We start from the raw sequence: 17,974 nt of genomic DNA, 5'->3' as shown, positions 1-17,974 counted from the left end.
CTCCACCGTGAGTTAGACAAAAAAAATAATAATGTAAATACAGGTGTTACTAATATATTTTTTATTTGTAAGCGAAATTTCAATCATGAATTAAAAATTATCAAGTATACGTTCAACAAAAAATAAAAAATAAATTAAAGAATATACACATAAAAAAAAATGTTACATAGAGATTTAAACACTAATCAAAGACTAAGTAGTTCAATATTAAAAGAATTATGAAGGGCAGTATAAAAAAAGCGTTTGTTAATACAATAAAAAAATATTATAATTTTATTTGAAAATAAATCCAAAATAGAATGGTACTAGTAGAATGATACCAAAAAAAATTGTATCTATTTTATTTAATTAAATTTATAAAAAAAAAAGTGTTAAAAAAGTCACTACTTTATTGAGTAGTCCTTGCTGGCCAACAAAATAGGCCTAGTGAGCATGGGCTTGTAAAGGCAGGCCTTCACACTTGGACTGATTAATTTTTTTTATTAATGTGGGTGTCCGGGTCAGCTTGTGCGCACCTCAACTAATCCCACGGGTCCTGAAGTTAACGACCATGTAAGTTTCCAGTGGTCCTGAGATTTGTGGGACTCGAACTGGTGACTTCTAGGGAGCAAACCTAGAGCTTGACTAGTTGAGCTACACCCCTCAAGATTGACCGATTAAATTTTTTAATTAAATTGGAAGAACAACATGTTGTCCATTCAAAATCTTTAAAAAAAACCATCACATGACACGATATTTGTAGTAGAAGAGAACACACAACCCACTAGTTCATTTTTTGGCCACATTTAGTGGCCAAAAAGTTGGGTTAGATCTCAAGCACCCTAAAAAAAACTTAGTTTTCACTAAATAAACACATTAGAGGTCTCGTTAAACCTATTTAGAGTCTTAAATAATAATTTTTGAACCTTGATCTACTTTGTCAAGGAGGATGACAAGTGAAAAAACACCTCAATATAGCTTCTTTTGTTTTAATAAAACTCATTGACACCAAGAATGATTTTTTTTTTTTAGTTGTAGGAAAGTGGTTCCACGACTTTCTCTTTTATTGCCATTTTCCAATGACTTTCTCTCACCTCTCTCAAACAAAGAACTGAAAAAATAAGAAAAATAAAATCTTAGACCAAATTAATAGATAGGAAAACTCAAAGAACCAATAAGTAACTTTGAAAAATACCCAAGGAGAAATCTAGGAGGAAACACGAGAACCATTTTTTCATTTTTTTTAGAGGCTTGCCATTTCACTTCTTTCTCAATTTTAGTCCTTTAATTTCTAATCTCTTTTAAACTATAAAACCAAATTATTTTCTGCAAAATCGAGCACCAATCTAATGCTGAAATTTTTTTAAGACTATGATAACCCTATAGAACGCATACATAAATAAATCACAAAGCCCAAACTCTAATAAACACAATATGAAAGGACTAAATTGAAAAAAAAATTAAATGACAAAAAAAGGGACAAAAAAGAAGTTACTGAGTGAATATGTACTAACTTGTAGTAATTTATAAGGGAATGAATAGTAAAATTAAAATAAAAAATAGATTACTTTTTAATTAAAACCAGAAAACTACTAGACTATCAATAAATAGATAGTTAAAACTATTAGGCTATGATTTGATTCTTTATATTGAAATATGATAAACTTAAAGACCAATAGTTCCTCCATGACCATATTGTTTTAGGTTTCGTAATGGAGTCGTCATATAGCAACATGCACAATTAAAGTGGAAGGGAAAAAATAAGGGGATTAGTAGCATGTTATTTAGCATGGAAGAATATTATAAGACTTTTGATTACGGTAAGAAAGTTTAAGGAAAACTTATATTATACATATTAAGTAGGTTGAGGAATTAAAAAAAATAAAAAGATGCTAAAAACTGTAGAAAAACAGTTCATTTCATAAAAACAAATTAACGAAACACAGACCAACAATTATTCCAAATATAAATAATGTTATGTGAAAATTTAGGCACAACAAAGCATTATCCATTGCATTGACAACAATATCAATTCAAGTCCTTTGTCTTTAACTCCATAAATCTTCACCATTATTTAAACATGGACCTTGCAATAGCAATATGAAACAAACCTAACCAAACTGCATGAGGAAAATAATACCCAAGGACATGGCCCCAAATAAAACCATGGCAACTATAGCTGCAAGGGAAAAAATGAAAAATAAATATATCCAAAACGCTAATCATGTTAGACTTTAGGGACTGAAACAAAAAACAATAGTGATGTGAACAAGCAATTGTGAGTGGAAGAGCATGGCATTAATGGGGTAAATGTATGAACTCTTTTAATTGTTTTTTTTTGTTAATATTTCCTTCTTCGTATATATAGGCATCAAACATTAAATTTTGCACATGGTCAAACTTCCATTGTAATTTATTGACCATAAAATACTTGAAAAATAATAAATGGGCAAATGCTAAGTGAAAGAGGAGGGTACAAATTAGTTGTCATTAATTGTAGAACCTCGTGAACTGATGTTTGATTTATTTAGGTCAATGACCAATAAGAGCATGTCATGTCAAGAATGGTTTACTAGTAAAAATTGATTTTATCTAAAACATTAGCCAAATAAGTTAAAAATATTAGTGGAATAGCAAAATTTAAAAAAAAAATAGTCAAACAACATAATTTTAACCTATCATGATTCACAAATGTAACATTTCATGGATGTCGCGATTCTAAAGCATGACAATTTATCATATCACGTCTCAAAATTATGACATATCATGAAATTAAACCCCAACCTCCTTTCTTCTCCCCCAACAAAATAGACTCTCCCTCTCTCTCTAAAAAACCAATGGTCAGCCCCCTTCCTTCTCTAAAAAAAAACCTAAAAAATGATTGGTTTTTATCATAAAACATCTAAAAATCACATCCACTTCATCTTTAAGCCTTAAAGAATGTTTTTCTCATTAGAAACCGTCGCCCCAGCTGTTGCCTCCTCTCCCCAACCATAACCACCACACAGCCACCACTTCCCAACTAAAAAGTAAGGTAAACATTCTACATTACTATTAATTTTATGGGTTTTATATTTAATTTGTGATTGGTATATTTGTGATTAAATTATTGTTTAGGTTTAGTTTAATTTTATTTTTTTGATAAATTAGGTATAGATTAATTCAATTATGATTGATTTCATGCAATTGAATATGAAAATAACATGAGTTTGGTTAAGTTTTGAAGAATTTTATGTCATAGTACATGCCTACTTGGCTCGTTGATACTTTTATCTTGTGGTTATAGGACAAACACAAATCAGAGGATAAATTTGTTGGCATTGTAACTATATTTAACTTTAATTAACACTTTCCTGACTTTATATTCAATGTATTTATGTTTTAAATTGTATTATAGGATAAGGTTAAGATATATTACCAAACACATAAGTTGATGAAACTACGTGATTGAATTAAGCTATTTTTGTTCTAGGCATAATGTTTATGCATTATTTGCTTGAAGCACTTCAAGCTTGATCAAGGATTGATTAATGCACTAATTGAGCGATGAAAACGTGAGAAACACATGTTCCAACTCAGGAACTTGGAGATAACACCTATATTACAGGATATAATAGTTCTGTTTGAACTTCTTATCGATGGACATGCAATAACATCCAATGGAATGTGTAATCTAGTTACGCTATGTGAGCATGTATTTAGAGTGACACCTCTTCCCATTGAATTGAATTGAAAGAGGGTAGGATATGCCTTAAATGATTTGATGAGATATTTGTCACACCATCAGATGATGTTGACGATGAGGTCTTCTGTATGTATGCATTAAATTATGACTTTAATATATTACATATTTTAGAATTATTTTTTAATCTTGTTATGATCATTGAAAGATGATGCAGGTATGCCAGCGTATATTTATTGCATATGTTTGGTAGCATTCTATTCATAGATCTTACACATGTATTTATTTTATGCTTCTTAAGGATTTTAATGCGATCTCCATATATAGCTGGGGTTTTGTTGTCTTGGCATGTCGTATGGATAGTGTGTTGCATCCATGAACGGGACAAAACAAGTTGGGGGATATATCTACTTTTACAGGTATAAATGAAACAATTTAAAATTCTCATTTGCATTTACATTTCAAATCTTTGTAATAAATGAAAAAAAAAAAAACCACTCATATGTTTTTTTCAAAATAGCTATGATCATGGGAGCATCTCAATATGGGCTGACCTTAAATTCTGAGGAAGTAAGTTATGACTGTCTATATTATATAAGTTACACTTCAACTCCCATTAGGTAATGCAATGTTTAAAATAATTATATGCAACTATATTGTCTAAATGTGACTTGAAAAAAGGCTAATAAGCTTGTGATTTGTAATGTTAGGTGGTATGTGATTAAGGTATTTGATAATAATCCTACATATTTATTGTAATTATATTGGAGTGAGCTAGATAGGCAGCATCCTTTCCAGGTATAAATGAAACAATTTCAAATTCTCATTTACATTTACATTTACATTTCAAATCTTTGTAATAAAAAAAAGAAAGCACTTATATGTTTTTTCAAAATAGTTATGATCTTGGGAGCATCTCAATATGGGTTGACCTTAAATTCTAAGGAAGCAAGTTATGACTGTCTAGATTATATAAGTTACACTTCAACTCCCATTAGGTAATGCAATGTTTAAAATAATTATATGCAACTATATTGTCTAAATGTGACTTGAAAAAAAACTAATAAGCTTGTGATTTGTAATGTTAGGTGGTATGTGATTAAGGTATTTGATAATAATCCTACATATTTATTGTAATTATATTGGAGTGAGCTAGATAGGCAGCATCCTTTCCAGGTATAAATGAAACAATTACATTTCAAATCTTTGTAATAATAAAAAAGGCACTTATATGTTTTTTCAAAATAGCTATGATCTTGGGAGCATCTTAATATGGGTTGACCTTAAATTCTAAGGAAGCAAGTTATGACTGTCTAGATTATATAAGTTACACTTCAACTCCCATTAGGTAATGCAATGTTTAAAATAATTATATGCAACTATATTGTCTAGATGTGACTTGAAAAAAAAGCTAATAAGCTTGTGATTTGTAATGTTAGGTGGTATGCGATTAAGGTATTTGATAATAATCCTACATATTTATTGTAATTATATTGGAGTGAGCTAGATAGGCAGCATCCTTTCCAGGTATAAATGAAAACAATTTCAAATTCTCATTTACATTTACATTTACATTTCAAATCTTTGTAATAAAAAAAAAATCACTCATATGTTTTTTCAAAATAGCTATGATCTTGGGAGCATCTCAATATGGGTTGACCTTAAATTCTAAGGAAGCAAGTTATGACTGTCTAGATTATATAAGTTACACTTCAACTCCCATTAGGTAATGCAATGTTTAAAATAATTATATGCAACTATATTGTCTAAATGTGACTTGAAAAAAAAGCTAATAAGCTTGTGATTTGTAATGTTAGGTGGTATGCGATTAAGGTATTTGATAGTAATCCTACATATTTATTGTAATTATATTGGAGTGAGCTAGATAGGCAGCATCCTTTCCAGGTATGTGTTAAAAAACATGTGTTCTCGTTATTTTTGAAACGTGTATTGTAGGTAAATTAGGCTTTGTACAAAGATAATAAATTGATAGTTGCACTTATAGTTTACATTAGCAGGATAGATAAATAGACTGTAGTGGTCCTGTTAGGTTTTTTTAGATGGTTAGGCTATATTTTTCTAATCGAGTAATGCGATAGTTTGACTACATGAAACACATTCTGGTTGACATTGATATGGGAAATGAGTTGCACGCCGTAAATTATCAAGGTAAAATTGACAATTATAACTCGTTAAACTTCCATGGAACTTATATATCATAGTGGGATGCATGAAGTAATGAGGTATTTACCGAGATTCATCATATGATTACATAGGAGAAGTATATGATTTGGTATATTGGTATAACATGTCGGTCATCACACCAGACCCCGTGTAGGTTCTTCTAGCAAAAGACTTGCAATATAAGCAATATGTGTAACAGATTCAAAATACTAGAAGTAATTGTAACTTTTTAGAATGAATATATGTTGAATGATGCATTTTATTTATGGAACCTTTAATGTATGAATTTGATGAATATCATGTTGGCTTATTGATATGAGAGGGTTGAGAGGTCGCCTTTGTGCTTTTAATTTTGATGAAGAAAACGAAGGATATATCTATGTGTTTTCTTGGTTCACTATTTACCGTAATGCACCTATAAGCTTTAGAGAAACGTTAACTCTTGATGATATCATGGCTGAGAATGAGGCCACTCAAACAAAAAATAGTCATGTTATTGATGAACCTGTTCATCTAATAGAATACAATAACGTGGATAGATAGACATACTTATATGTTATCGATGTATTTTATTATGTTAATTTGTTAATTATGAGTTTTATGTTGTTATTTTGTTAGTTATGATTTTTTTATAATTTTAGATAGGGTTAAGGTTTAGTGTTTATAGGTAACTTTAGGGGAAAAAAGTGGTTTGGTGATTGTCGCGGTTACCAAATGCGACATTTAAAGAAGTTTCATTTTGAAAACATCAACTTAAATTTTTTCTAAATTCAAATGAAATTTTTATTATAAAATGCTTGATAAAAAATTAATTACAATGATGAAATGAGAACAAAAATCATAGTTATTATGTAATTCATCATAAATTCAAAAGAAATTTTGATTACAAGCTAATTAAAAACTAGTTTTTATGCAATATTTAATTTTATAAGTAAAGAAGCCTAATCTAAACAATATTATGATTATGTCACTTCCAAAAGGTCAATCATGAGTACTCAAACCCCATGGATAATTTTTATTTAGCTTAAGTCTCCAAACTGCCCTCGCTTATTAAAAATATACCAAGATAAGCACGATAAGTAATTCCCTTCATTAAAACAATTAAATACAAAGGTTGCTAGTGTTTTGATGGTTATCGCGGTTCTAAAATGTAACATTTAAAAAAGTTATATTTTGTAAATATAACATTTATATAAATGTTGTATTTTTCAATCGCAACCATTTTATATTTCATGTTTTGAAACTTAGCACAAATCATATTAGTTCATTTTTTTTTAACAGCTGTGTTATTTCATAAAAAAAATAATTAAATTCTCTGTACTAATAGAAAAATATTGGTAAAAAATTGAGTAAAGGCCTGGAAATGTAGGCTTCATGAATCTTACGGATACATGTGGAGTAGTAGCATAATGTGGCAAATTGACATTTTGTATGAAATTCAGTGATTGGAAGTCCCTGATTGGTGATGAGAAATGTCCTATGATCACATGGTGTTGTGTATCGAGACATGCACATAAAGGCCCACTTTGTTTGAGAAAAACACACACATTTCTCTTAGCCCACTTGAGATCAAACCCCGTGTTGGGAACACACAGAAGAAGTACATGGTCTCCTTCTTCTCTCTCTTTCACTTTAAAAAAAATATAAAACATCAAGCCTAGTCCACTTATTTCTCCAAGGCACTTGTCTTCATCACATCCAGCATCTCTCTCTCTCTCTCTCTCTCTCTCTCTCTCTCTCTAACACACACACACACACACACACACACACCCTGTTAACTTGCTTTTGTGGTCCTTCTCTTTATAACTCTCTTATCACTATCTCCATTTCTTCACCTCCCTAACTAAGCTAATTACTACATCTAACACATTCCTTCTATCTTTACTTTCCTTCTCATCTTCCCTTACCGCCGATATACCTTCCCATTTGCTCTTTTGGGTTCTTCAACACTCTTCCTTTTACCAAAACCAGCTGGGTTTCAAAAACTTTGAAGCAGACACGTGCCAAAATTTTGTTTATAGGCTGCAGGCATGTCTAGCAGAAGGTCAAGGCAGTCTAGTGTTCCAAGGATCACTGATGATCAAATCATCCACCTTGTCTCCAAATTACGCCAGCTTCTCCCTGAGATTCGTCAAAGGCGCTCCGATAAGGTACTTTAACCCCCACTCTGTCTTTCACTCTCTCTTTTATGACAGTGAAGGAAGAGAGCGACATGAAATCTTGTAGGGGAAAGTAGGTGGAGAAATACATGAGTAATGTTGCACATGATGCATGTTCGACAAGAATAGTGTATTACAGTTATAATAATTGCACTCTCTAGACATTTTGAACTATGACCCGGCCATCAAGGAAAGTATTTTCATAGCTATCCAAGTTCTCTTTGACCTTCACAGTTTTCGTTGTTGGATTGGACCACCCAAAGGAAGAGCCGAATAATGCATTTTATGGTCTTATAATTGACTGCTGTTTTTGACAATTTGGTCCATACCCTTTGGCTACATCATGTCAATGTTATGGATAAAAGTAGTAATTACTAGTTCCTACTATATGGTTTAGACTAATATAAATAACACGCATATATTTATGACAATTTGGTAGTTTGCAAGACATTTAGAATTATAATCTCTCCAATAATAATGTTAATTAATAATTAGCAAGGGTTTATATATACTTGTTCTTGAATGATATGAATTTTGACTTTTTTAAATATATGATATGATATGATATGCAGGTATCAGCTTCTAAGGTCCTACAAGAAACTTGCAACTATATCAAGAACTTGCATAGGGAGGTTGATGATTTAAGTGAGCGATTGTCTCAGCTTTTGGCAACAATTGATTCTGATAGTCCTGAAGCTGAGATAATAAGGAGTTTAATTATGTAATATTATGATCAGGACAGGTCCTTGGGTTAGTTTATATATATGTTCTCATTTTAATGTACTTGTTATTAGGTTTTTATCGCTTATCGACCAAACAAGGGTTAGCATATGCATGCATCAATTTTAATATATGCCATATGAGATAGGCAATGTATTTAAGTTGTATAATAAAAGGGAATTGCACTAGCAAAGCCAAATTTATGCATTATCTATATAGAATATGGGATTTGAGTTAATTGGTTTATATATATATAAAAGGTTGATACTAAAATTCAAGGGTATGCTTGAAAGTGTAATTAAAGTTACTTTTTAAAGTGTTTTTTTTTTAAAATACATTAAAATAATATTTTTATTTTATTTTTTAAAATTTATTTTTAACATCAGTATATTAAAATGATCCAAAAATAAAAAAATAATTAAAAATTAAAAAAATCAAAATTTATTGAAATTTCAGTGTAAATGGAGCCGGGGTCTAAGTTTACATGAAATATATTTCGAGTAAGACTTGTCCATCTTTATAGATAGACACTAGTAACATAATACATATTCATCGGGTGTTTTTGTCGGTAAGTAGGGGATCAAGTGGCACATAATGGAAGCACAAAACCTAAAAAAATAAAGTATTACCGGGTACTGATTTGATAGAACATCAATTAATTCATTATTTAGTTAATTAAGTGATATATACTGTAATATACTCTGCCAGGTTTTTAGTCAATTCGCTTTTTAGTTTCTTAATTTTTTATTTTAGTATTGGGATTTATTTGTTAATTAGTATTCATGCCTTAATAGGATACTGGTCGCGGGAGTTCCAGAATTCTTTGGAATTTTGTAGGAGCAAAACCAAAATAAATTATTTAAGAAAATCTCGAATTTTACTATTATTTAGATCTTAGCTTAATAACTTGATTCCATGAAATTTGTTTTTGAAAATTAATTTTTTTTTTTACGGTAATGCTAAGTGTTATAAAATCATAAATTAAGTTATTAAATGATAGTTTAAAATAAATTTATATTATTCTTTTAACATTCTTTTAATAAAATAAAAATTTAGGCTTCAAACTTTATACTTATGTTTACTATTATCTAGTGCCTACTATTTTAAAATTAATTACAGAAAATAAAGATGATAATATTCAAATTTCTAACCATCTACTCATCATCAAGATTATAAAGTACCAAATACAATATTAAAAGCTTAAACTTTTGGACATAAATTATTTTTAATAGGATATCACAATCTTGAAGAAATCAAACATCCCAACAAAGATTAAGGAGCCAAAGCAACTTGGTTACAAGTTAAGGAAAGTGTTAAAAAAATATTTCATATCTAAAAAATAATATAACAAAACAAAATAGTATAAAAGATTGATAATCACTCAATCACCACAAGGTTTCAGTCTTTCGAATAAAATTCAAACTCAATTATAAAATTTGAATGTGGAATTGTCCTTTAAATTGTAAATTTGAGGTTTCAAGAAAAATTTACAACTTGACCTAACAAGAATCTTATCTTAGAGAACCAAAGTTATATGTGATTGATCATTCATACCCTATACCTATAACGAGACGCGAACAATAAGTATAAATCACAACAAAGTTGATCAATCCTTTAAAGAGTTTGCATGTTTAATCAAGAACTTAGTGTCAAAATCAATCAACTACACAAAGAGAAAAAGACATACAATATGCGACAACCTTATTTAAAAATACATTAACTCCATAAAAATCCTTACATAAAAGTATTTATATGTAAACCCTAAAACTAATGGTTCAAACATACATCTAATTTAAATAAAGTTTAAACTAATTAAAATCAAGTTTAAAATAATAAAACAATAGTCTAAGATTACTTTTCATCCTTTGCCACATATAACAATAAAACATATCCAAGAAAAATAATTGTTAAAGAATCCTTACTAAACAAAAGCCTAATGCCTTGTAAAATAAGAATAAATTTCTAACCAATTAATTTTTCTTATTTGATATGAAATCCTTATAAAATAAGTAAGCCAAAGGCTGCCATATAAGTTATAATAGCATTAAGAACTCCTTGTAGTGAATGAAATTCATAAATCTTAAGGAAACAATGTCTTTTTTGTTTTTTGCACTTCGTTGGCAGATTCTAGGCCAAATTTTAAACATGTTGTTTTCTCTTGTCCAGATAAATTTTTAAAAAGGTACAGATGTCTAGTTTCTAACCCAATTCGAATCACATCTGAACGCCTCATATAGCTTCATATATGATTCGAAAAGTAGATAAAGGTCTAGATTGACATATTTGAACTTTTTTAACCAAAGTCTCTTAACGTAGCCTATTGAAATCTTCTTGGATCCACTTCGTTTTGGGCCTTAGAATAGTCCTAATAGACACTCTTCATGGATTTTTTAATGTTGTAGCCAAGATCACATCATCTCCTCTCTCTTCAAAAGGATTCGACTTCGAATCATCACTTACATCATACAAAGAAAGTTAGAAACATTGAATATAACACTAACATTATATTTACCTTATAGATCCACTTTTGAAGGGATTGACTCCTTCAAGGAATCTAAATGAATCTTCTTCTCTAAGCATCAACTTTGATTTTCTATGTTAAGAAAATCTTTGTTTGCGTATATGCATACAAACTCAATCTCCCAATTCAAAGACATCCCTTTTTTGTCTTTTGTTTGGTTGGAATGCATACTTCTCATTATTTTTCTCAACATGTTGTTGTGCTTTATTAAACAATGCTTTCATCACCTGTACGTTTTCTATTACTATTTAGTCAAACTCTTTCATCAACAAGTAAAGAAATTAAATCTAGCAGAGTTAAACCATAAACTATTTTAAATGTTGAATAATTTCCCAATGTAATAGATTAGCATATAACAATTTATTTTGTAGCATATTAAACAAAAATCATAAACTCTCAATATGCTTACCTAGATTTTTACTATGAATATCATCAAAGTAATCAACAATCAAGCTACCTATGTGTCGCACGTGTGCAGCGTCGCGGCGATCGTCCACCACTCTCAGGGAAAAATGTAATGGTCTATTTGATAAATGTGGAGAGACAAGGAATTCTTGTCTTTTATCAGTAAAAAAATTGAATGAGAGTCGCCACCTAGTATTCTAGTAACTAGGAACCCTAACTGGTCTCAGAGATCGGGTACAGAGACTGGTTGTGTAAAGGGAAGGTATTAGCACCCCAACTACGCCATACCTAAGGTAGGCTGCATTGTTTTAATGTCTGATAAAAAAACTATGGTCTTATTGCATTTTCTAATTGTTGGTCTGTTTGTCTAAAATTCAAGAAAAGCCCTCCTCAATAAGAAGGTTTTTATCTTAATGGGGTAAAACCTAACTGTTCTAGCGTCCGAAAAAAAGAATTTAATATCCGGAATACGTATTACGTATAATGTCGTATCCTGCATACTAAAAGACAAACAAAATAATATTTTTGTTGTTTTTAAAATTTTTGGCCAATGTTTTCCTGACTTTAATAAACTGGTTATTAAAGCCAAAATGCATGCTAAAACATTGTTTTTTTTTTTTTGGTGTATGAAAAACACAATATGATTTTTTAGTTTTGAGACACTTGGCCATATACACAAAAATATTTTTTTTTAAATTTTTTTTTAAGTTGAGGAAAACCGGGTATTTTAATATCGGATATGTATCTTTACGATATAAAAATATAGACCGATATTAATCAAAATGACAAAAAAAAAAAATAAGCGGGAAAATTGTAAAATTCTGAAAAATATTTTTGAATTTTTCTTTTAAAAAAACCTGGGTCAGACCTGGCCCAACCATTCTGGGCTGGGCCTAACCTGACCCATATGCTGTGGGCTAGACTCAGCCAAGCCACGTGGGATGGGCTGATGTTCCAACCTATAACCAAATAAGCTAGTTACTATGCATAGGTATAGTAACCAGCCAATTCTGCATTTGCTGCAGAACGTGATTTATTCACGTTCTACATGCAAATGTAGACGAGGCTAACAAACAGGGAAGAAGGAGGCGCCGTTACTTGGAGCGGTGGCAACGCTGGCGACTGCTGGCCGTGGTGGTTGCAACGGCGCTGCTAGTGGCGGCTGGGGGGCACGGTGGCGCACTGCTGGCTTCTTCTTCTTCGCTGTGTAGAGGCGAGAGCCTCTTTTTTTTTCTTCTTCTTTTCTCTGTTCTGCTCTCTTCTCCGTCTCTCATCTCTTTTTTTTCTTTTGGTCCTTTTCTCTCTTGTCCTCTCTCTCTCATGTTCTCTCTCTTGTTCTCTTCTCTTTTTTCTTTCAGTCTTGAGCTCCTTCCCTTTTCTGTTCGGCTCCTTCCCCCTCTCCTTTTTTTTTCTCTCTTTGTTTGCTCTCCTCTGTGCCCTCACTTGTTCTCTTTTCGTCCCCTCTCTTGTTCTCTTTGTCTCCCCTGTATTTATAGGAAAACAGGGGAGAGACATGGCTGGGGTGGCCATTGTACTGTCGCCCGACTATTGCCCGAGGAGGCACGTCTCCTCCGTTTCTCAAACACGTGGGAGGCCACGAGTCAGCTAAGCAAGATAAGGTCTTTGGTCGGCGTCTTTTTGAACTAAAAGGAGGAAGAAAAGACGGTGAAAACAGGGGAACAAAACTTTCTTCTTCCCCTGTTTTCTGCGCGTCCAGGGGAAGAAGAAAGGCTACAGTGCCGTTCAAAACGACACCGTTTTGAGCTCTTTTTTTTTAATAGTGTATGAAACGGTGCTGTTTTAGCCAAAACGCGTTGTTTCATTTAAATGAAAACGACGTCAAACTTATGTCAAAGTCCAAATCAGTCTTCAATTTGTAATTTGTTCAATCAAGTCCTAAATTGCAATTTTGATTTAAAAATCAATGCAATTGCATCCCTGCCAAAAATCAGATAGCGGCCCTGAAGTTGGCCGCCTTTTTCACTTTGGTCATTGGTCTTGAATTTATGCAATTTGACCCTTAATTGATCAATAAACTTCTAATTTCTTCAATTTACCTCCTGATTCGGTTTAATTGCAGCCCCTTTATTTACGCGCCTTTTCCTGTTTGGTCCTTGGTTTCGGATTTCTTCAATTAAGTCCCTAATTGACCATCAAACTTCAATATTTATGCAATTAAGCCCCTGATTTGACCAAATTCACTCTAAAAAATTATAATTTGACCCCAGAACTTTAATTTCTTCCAATTAAAGCCTAAATTGACTTCAAAATCAATTTTTCTTGCAATCAAACCCTCTATAAATTCAATTAAGCCTTCAATAAAATTTAATTGAGTCCATAAACATCTGATTTTGAACTTTTCTTCCTCAAATTGAATTTTCTTTGTCAATAGGGCTCTCATCAGTAAATAAAATATATCAAATTTCAATCTTTGTATTTTTAAAGCTCCTCAACCAATTATTTTTTTATCATTTTCTGAACGTTTTGGCATCCTTTTTTCAATGTTATATTTTTTTATAATATTTTTTGATTTTTTTGTATTTTATTTTTTTAAGAGAGAAAAAAAAATGTGAATTGGGGAATAACCCAGAAATGGGTTATGACACTATGAATGCACACAATATATTATTCATAAATCTCATTAAATTATTATGTGCAATAGTAAGACTAAATAACATGACTAACCATTTAAACAATCTATATTTAGTCTTAAAGTTATTTTTCCCTTCATCACCTTCTTTAATCTTTATTTGATGATAAACGATTTTCAAATCAATTTTACTAAACATACAAGATCCATGCAACTCATTAAGAATATCATCAATTCTAAGAATAAGATGTTTATACTTTACCATACTATTATTGATCGTATCTTATATCAATAGCAAACCACTATGGATCTCATCAGGAAATACATAGCTAAATCTAGACAGCAACTTCGATCCTTTATCATAGAGCCTTAACAAACTCTGATTGACTTGTAATTTTATCCCAAGATAAAAAAATGATCTCTGAAAACTTTTGGAACAATTTTAACTTGATCCAATATTTAGATAAAAAAAATTATGCTTGTTGGCATAAAGTTGTGTAGGAGGACAAATTAAGCTAAATATAAATTTGATTGTCCTATATCATCCTCAAAATCCTGTAAAACAAATGTAGGAACACTGGGAATAAAAGAATCAAGATTGTTAGTGTTAAAATATGTCTCCTTATACACAAGTAAAACATAGGCTTATTAGTAAAATAAATACTCTTGATCTTTCTCTCTTTTCTCATCCTTATTTTCTTCTCTCCATTCTCGACTCCAATTGACTTTTTTTCTCTTTTAGCCAAATTCGAGTTTTTTCTCCTCTTTTATTTTTTCCTTAAGTCTCACTTTATTTTAACTCTTTAGACTTATGACCTCACATGGTTTATTTGTCTCCTTGGCATTGCATTCTCGTTTCAGCTTTAATTGGTCTTGTTTAAGCCTTCAAAGCTCTCTTTTTGCCAACTTTTGCCTCCAACAACACTATATGAAAATAGTAATAATTTCAAATAACCACACCTTACTAACCACTTTCGTATATATTTTTGCATTGTAACCACGATCTCATATTGTTGTATTACCATTTCAGCTTCACTTTTCTTTTTCAATTTCAATTGGTCTTCATAAACCTGTCTAGGTGACAATGATGCAAGTGTGTATGTCCTTCCATCCTTCTCAAGAGAATACCTTTTTTTTAAATCTATCATGCTTGGCCTTCCTCTCAAATCGCCAAGGTCTCCCTAATAATAAATGATTAGCATGCATAGGAACCATATCACACTAAACCTCATCCTTATACTTTGCAATCGAAAAAGAAATCAAAACTTGTTTAGTCACCATAACTTCACCATATTTATTCAACCATCGAAGCTTATAAGGTCTACCATGCTTAACAATATTTAGATTCAATTTATTAACAAGTATAGTACTACCACTGCTAATGTTGTTACCCATTTTGGGACCCCCATATAAATATACCAAGAAAAATATAAAAAAATTTAAAAAGTTTAAAAAAAATACATCAGTGGGAAAAACATGAAGAATGTCAAGAAAATTTCCAAAAACTAGTTGGAGAGGATCAAAATATCCAAAGTTAATAAATTAACAGTCCAATTTTGACTCATGAAGGCCCTATTAACAATAAAAATTCAATTTGGAAAGAACAATTCAAGATTAGATGTTTAATAACTCAATTGGAATTTTATAGGGCTTAATTGCAAGGAAAATTGTGTTTTTTTTTTAAATTCAAATTGGGCTTTAATTTGAAGGAATTGAAGTCCCCAGGACTTGACTAGACAAATAACTCTCTTGTCCCGTGTTTGGTGTGTTTTGGATTGGACTGGATAATTTGCCTTATTGAATTGCAATTTTAAAAAGCTATTTTGGTCAAATCAGGGGCCCAATTCCATAAATATTGAAGTTTGATAAGCGATTAAGGACTTGATTGAAGAAATAAGGATCAAACCATAAAAGACGTGAGACTTAAGGGACTTAAATTAGCAAAATCAAGGGTCAAATTGAAGACAATTGAATGTTTGATGGTCAATTAAGGGTCAATTTATATAAATCGTGAACCAAGGACTGAATTGGAAAAGATGCTGAACTTTGAGGCTGACAATTGAGTTTGACATGGGTGAAATTGCATGGAATTAAAACTTGGGTTGCAATTACAGGTGCAATTAAAAATTGAAAGAATAGGGACTACATTGAAATTTGTGAAATTCCAAATTAAAAACCCTAATTTTTAGGGTTTAACCTAGATGACGCGTCACTAGAATTTAATGAAAGGATTGAATGATGTGTCATTCAACCACTGTTTATCATCTTCTTTGATAGTTTTTGTAACACACTCAGTTTAATTTACGTCATATTCATTGAAAAACAGGTAAGTTTTTTATTTTTTATTTTTTTTAAACATCATTATCCCTATCTATCGATCCTAATAACAATTTAAGCTTATTATTATTATAATAGCTACTAAAAATTCAGTAGAGTCTTCTCTGTAAATTGATCTTTCCAAGTTTCAACATCAACCAAAAACACAATTGAACATACATATTTATGATCCAATCATTTTGGACCTTCTTCATCACAATCCAATTTCTCATCATTTCATCCACTTTTACTTATACCTTCTCCATTTCTCATTCTAATAACAATGTCATACATCTTTTCTTTTTATACATGATGTCATTAAAATAAAGCATATTATAACATGCATACTAGAATTTTAAATACATACATAAAAGATATTTAATTATCAAAATAGTGGTATATGGTTTTATATTAATTACAAGCCAAAAAGATAACTTCAAATTCTAATGAACTAGAATATTACTTAACCAAATACCAAAATATACCTTGTAGAACACTACCCTTAAAATGAAGAGAATTAAGGTTGTCCTATAATATGAGAAGGACCTACAACAATGTAATATAATTTATTTATTAATACCAATTATATATATATATATATATATATATATAGAATTTACTTTTTCTATGTCATATCACCATAATTTCTATGAAATTATCTCTAGACATATCATACAACTTTAATTACTCTTAGATGACTTCTCCATTACGAAGCTTTATAGTTCACTTGTAAAGTTTACTCTTGCCACCTTGGTCCCCATTTTAATGGAAACCAAGTAATCATACAAATAATCCAAGTCTTCCTTTAAAATCTGATGAAGTTTATTACCATATTAGCCATCACTTACATAGATGACTAGTCCCATCATAACACATTAGTTTCCATTCTTACTGACAACTAAGTCAATTTTTTCATCAAGTCTCTTTAGTTCTTGTTCGTAAGGGCTATAGTTCTCTTGTTGGCCTCTTATGCTCTACTTTAACTTGTTAACAAATAGCACTCTTGGCCGTAAATTTGGCTATCTCCTTCTTCATCCCTGGCCACCAATAATATTACTTTAAATCTTTGAACATTTTTGTGCTCCTCAAATGTATTGTAAGCCATGATTCATATGCTTCCGTTAAATTTTTTTCTTTCAAGTCTTTATCATTTGGTACATAAACATGTTTCTTCATAGCCAGGATTCCATCTTCCCTTAATCCAAATAAGGTCTCTTATTTTAGCTTTATCTCACCTTTTATCTTCTTCGTTCCCGTATCATTCTTCTAAGCTTATAGGATCTTATCCCATAGCATTGGTTGAGCTACCATTTGTGCTAGTAAAGATCCATTAAGTCCCATACCTATATGTGTCTTCAATGCCCAAATTCTATCAGTTCCTTTACATTAGTGACCACCATTCCACCAATCATAGCTTT

The 17,974-nt window shown here is 30.9% G+C and overlaps 1 protein-coding gene across 1 annotated transcript; it reads left to right on the top strand.

Annotated features, from left to right (window-relative positions):
* Nucleotides 1-7,516: 7,516 nt before the first annotated feature.
* On the top strand, nucleotides 7,517-8,962 carry LOC7472556 (transcription factor PRE1). Its single transcript, XM_002305284.4, has 2 exons — nucleotides 7,517-7,995; nucleotides 8,577-8,962. Exons 1-2 carry the CDS (start codon nucleotides 7,876-7,878, stop codon nucleotides 8,727-8,729), a joined length of 273 nt encoding a protein of 90 aa, XP_002305320.1. The 5' UTR covers nucleotides 7,517-7,875; the 3' UTR covers nucleotides 8,730-8,962.
* Nucleotides 8,963-17,974: the final 9,012 nt, after the last annotated feature.

Source organism: Populus trichocarpa, chromosome 4, assembly GCF_000002775.5.
Source record: "Populus trichocarpa isolate Nisqually-1 chromosome 4, P.trichocarpa_v4.1, whole genome shotgun sequence".
In the NCBI taxonomy this organism is placed as follows: domain Eukaryota; kingdom Viridiplantae; phylum Streptophyta; class Magnoliopsida; order Malpighiales; family Salicaceae; genus Populus; species Populus trichocarpa.
The sequence above is the reverse complement of the archived record's forward strand: the minus strand, read 5'-3'. Positions and strand labels throughout refer to the sequence as shown.

What these genes read in the sequence shown, in the direction of transcription:
- LOC7472556 (XM_002305284.4), top strand. Translation starts at nt 7,876, where the DNA reads ATGTCTAGCAGAAGGTCAAGGCAGTCTAGTGTTCCAAGGATCACTGAT. An exon ending in GTCAAAGGCGCTCCGATAAG is followed by an intron (nt 7,996 to 8,576) that starts GTACTTTAACCC and finishes TATGATATGCAG; the next exon opens with GTATCAGCTTCTAAGGTCCT.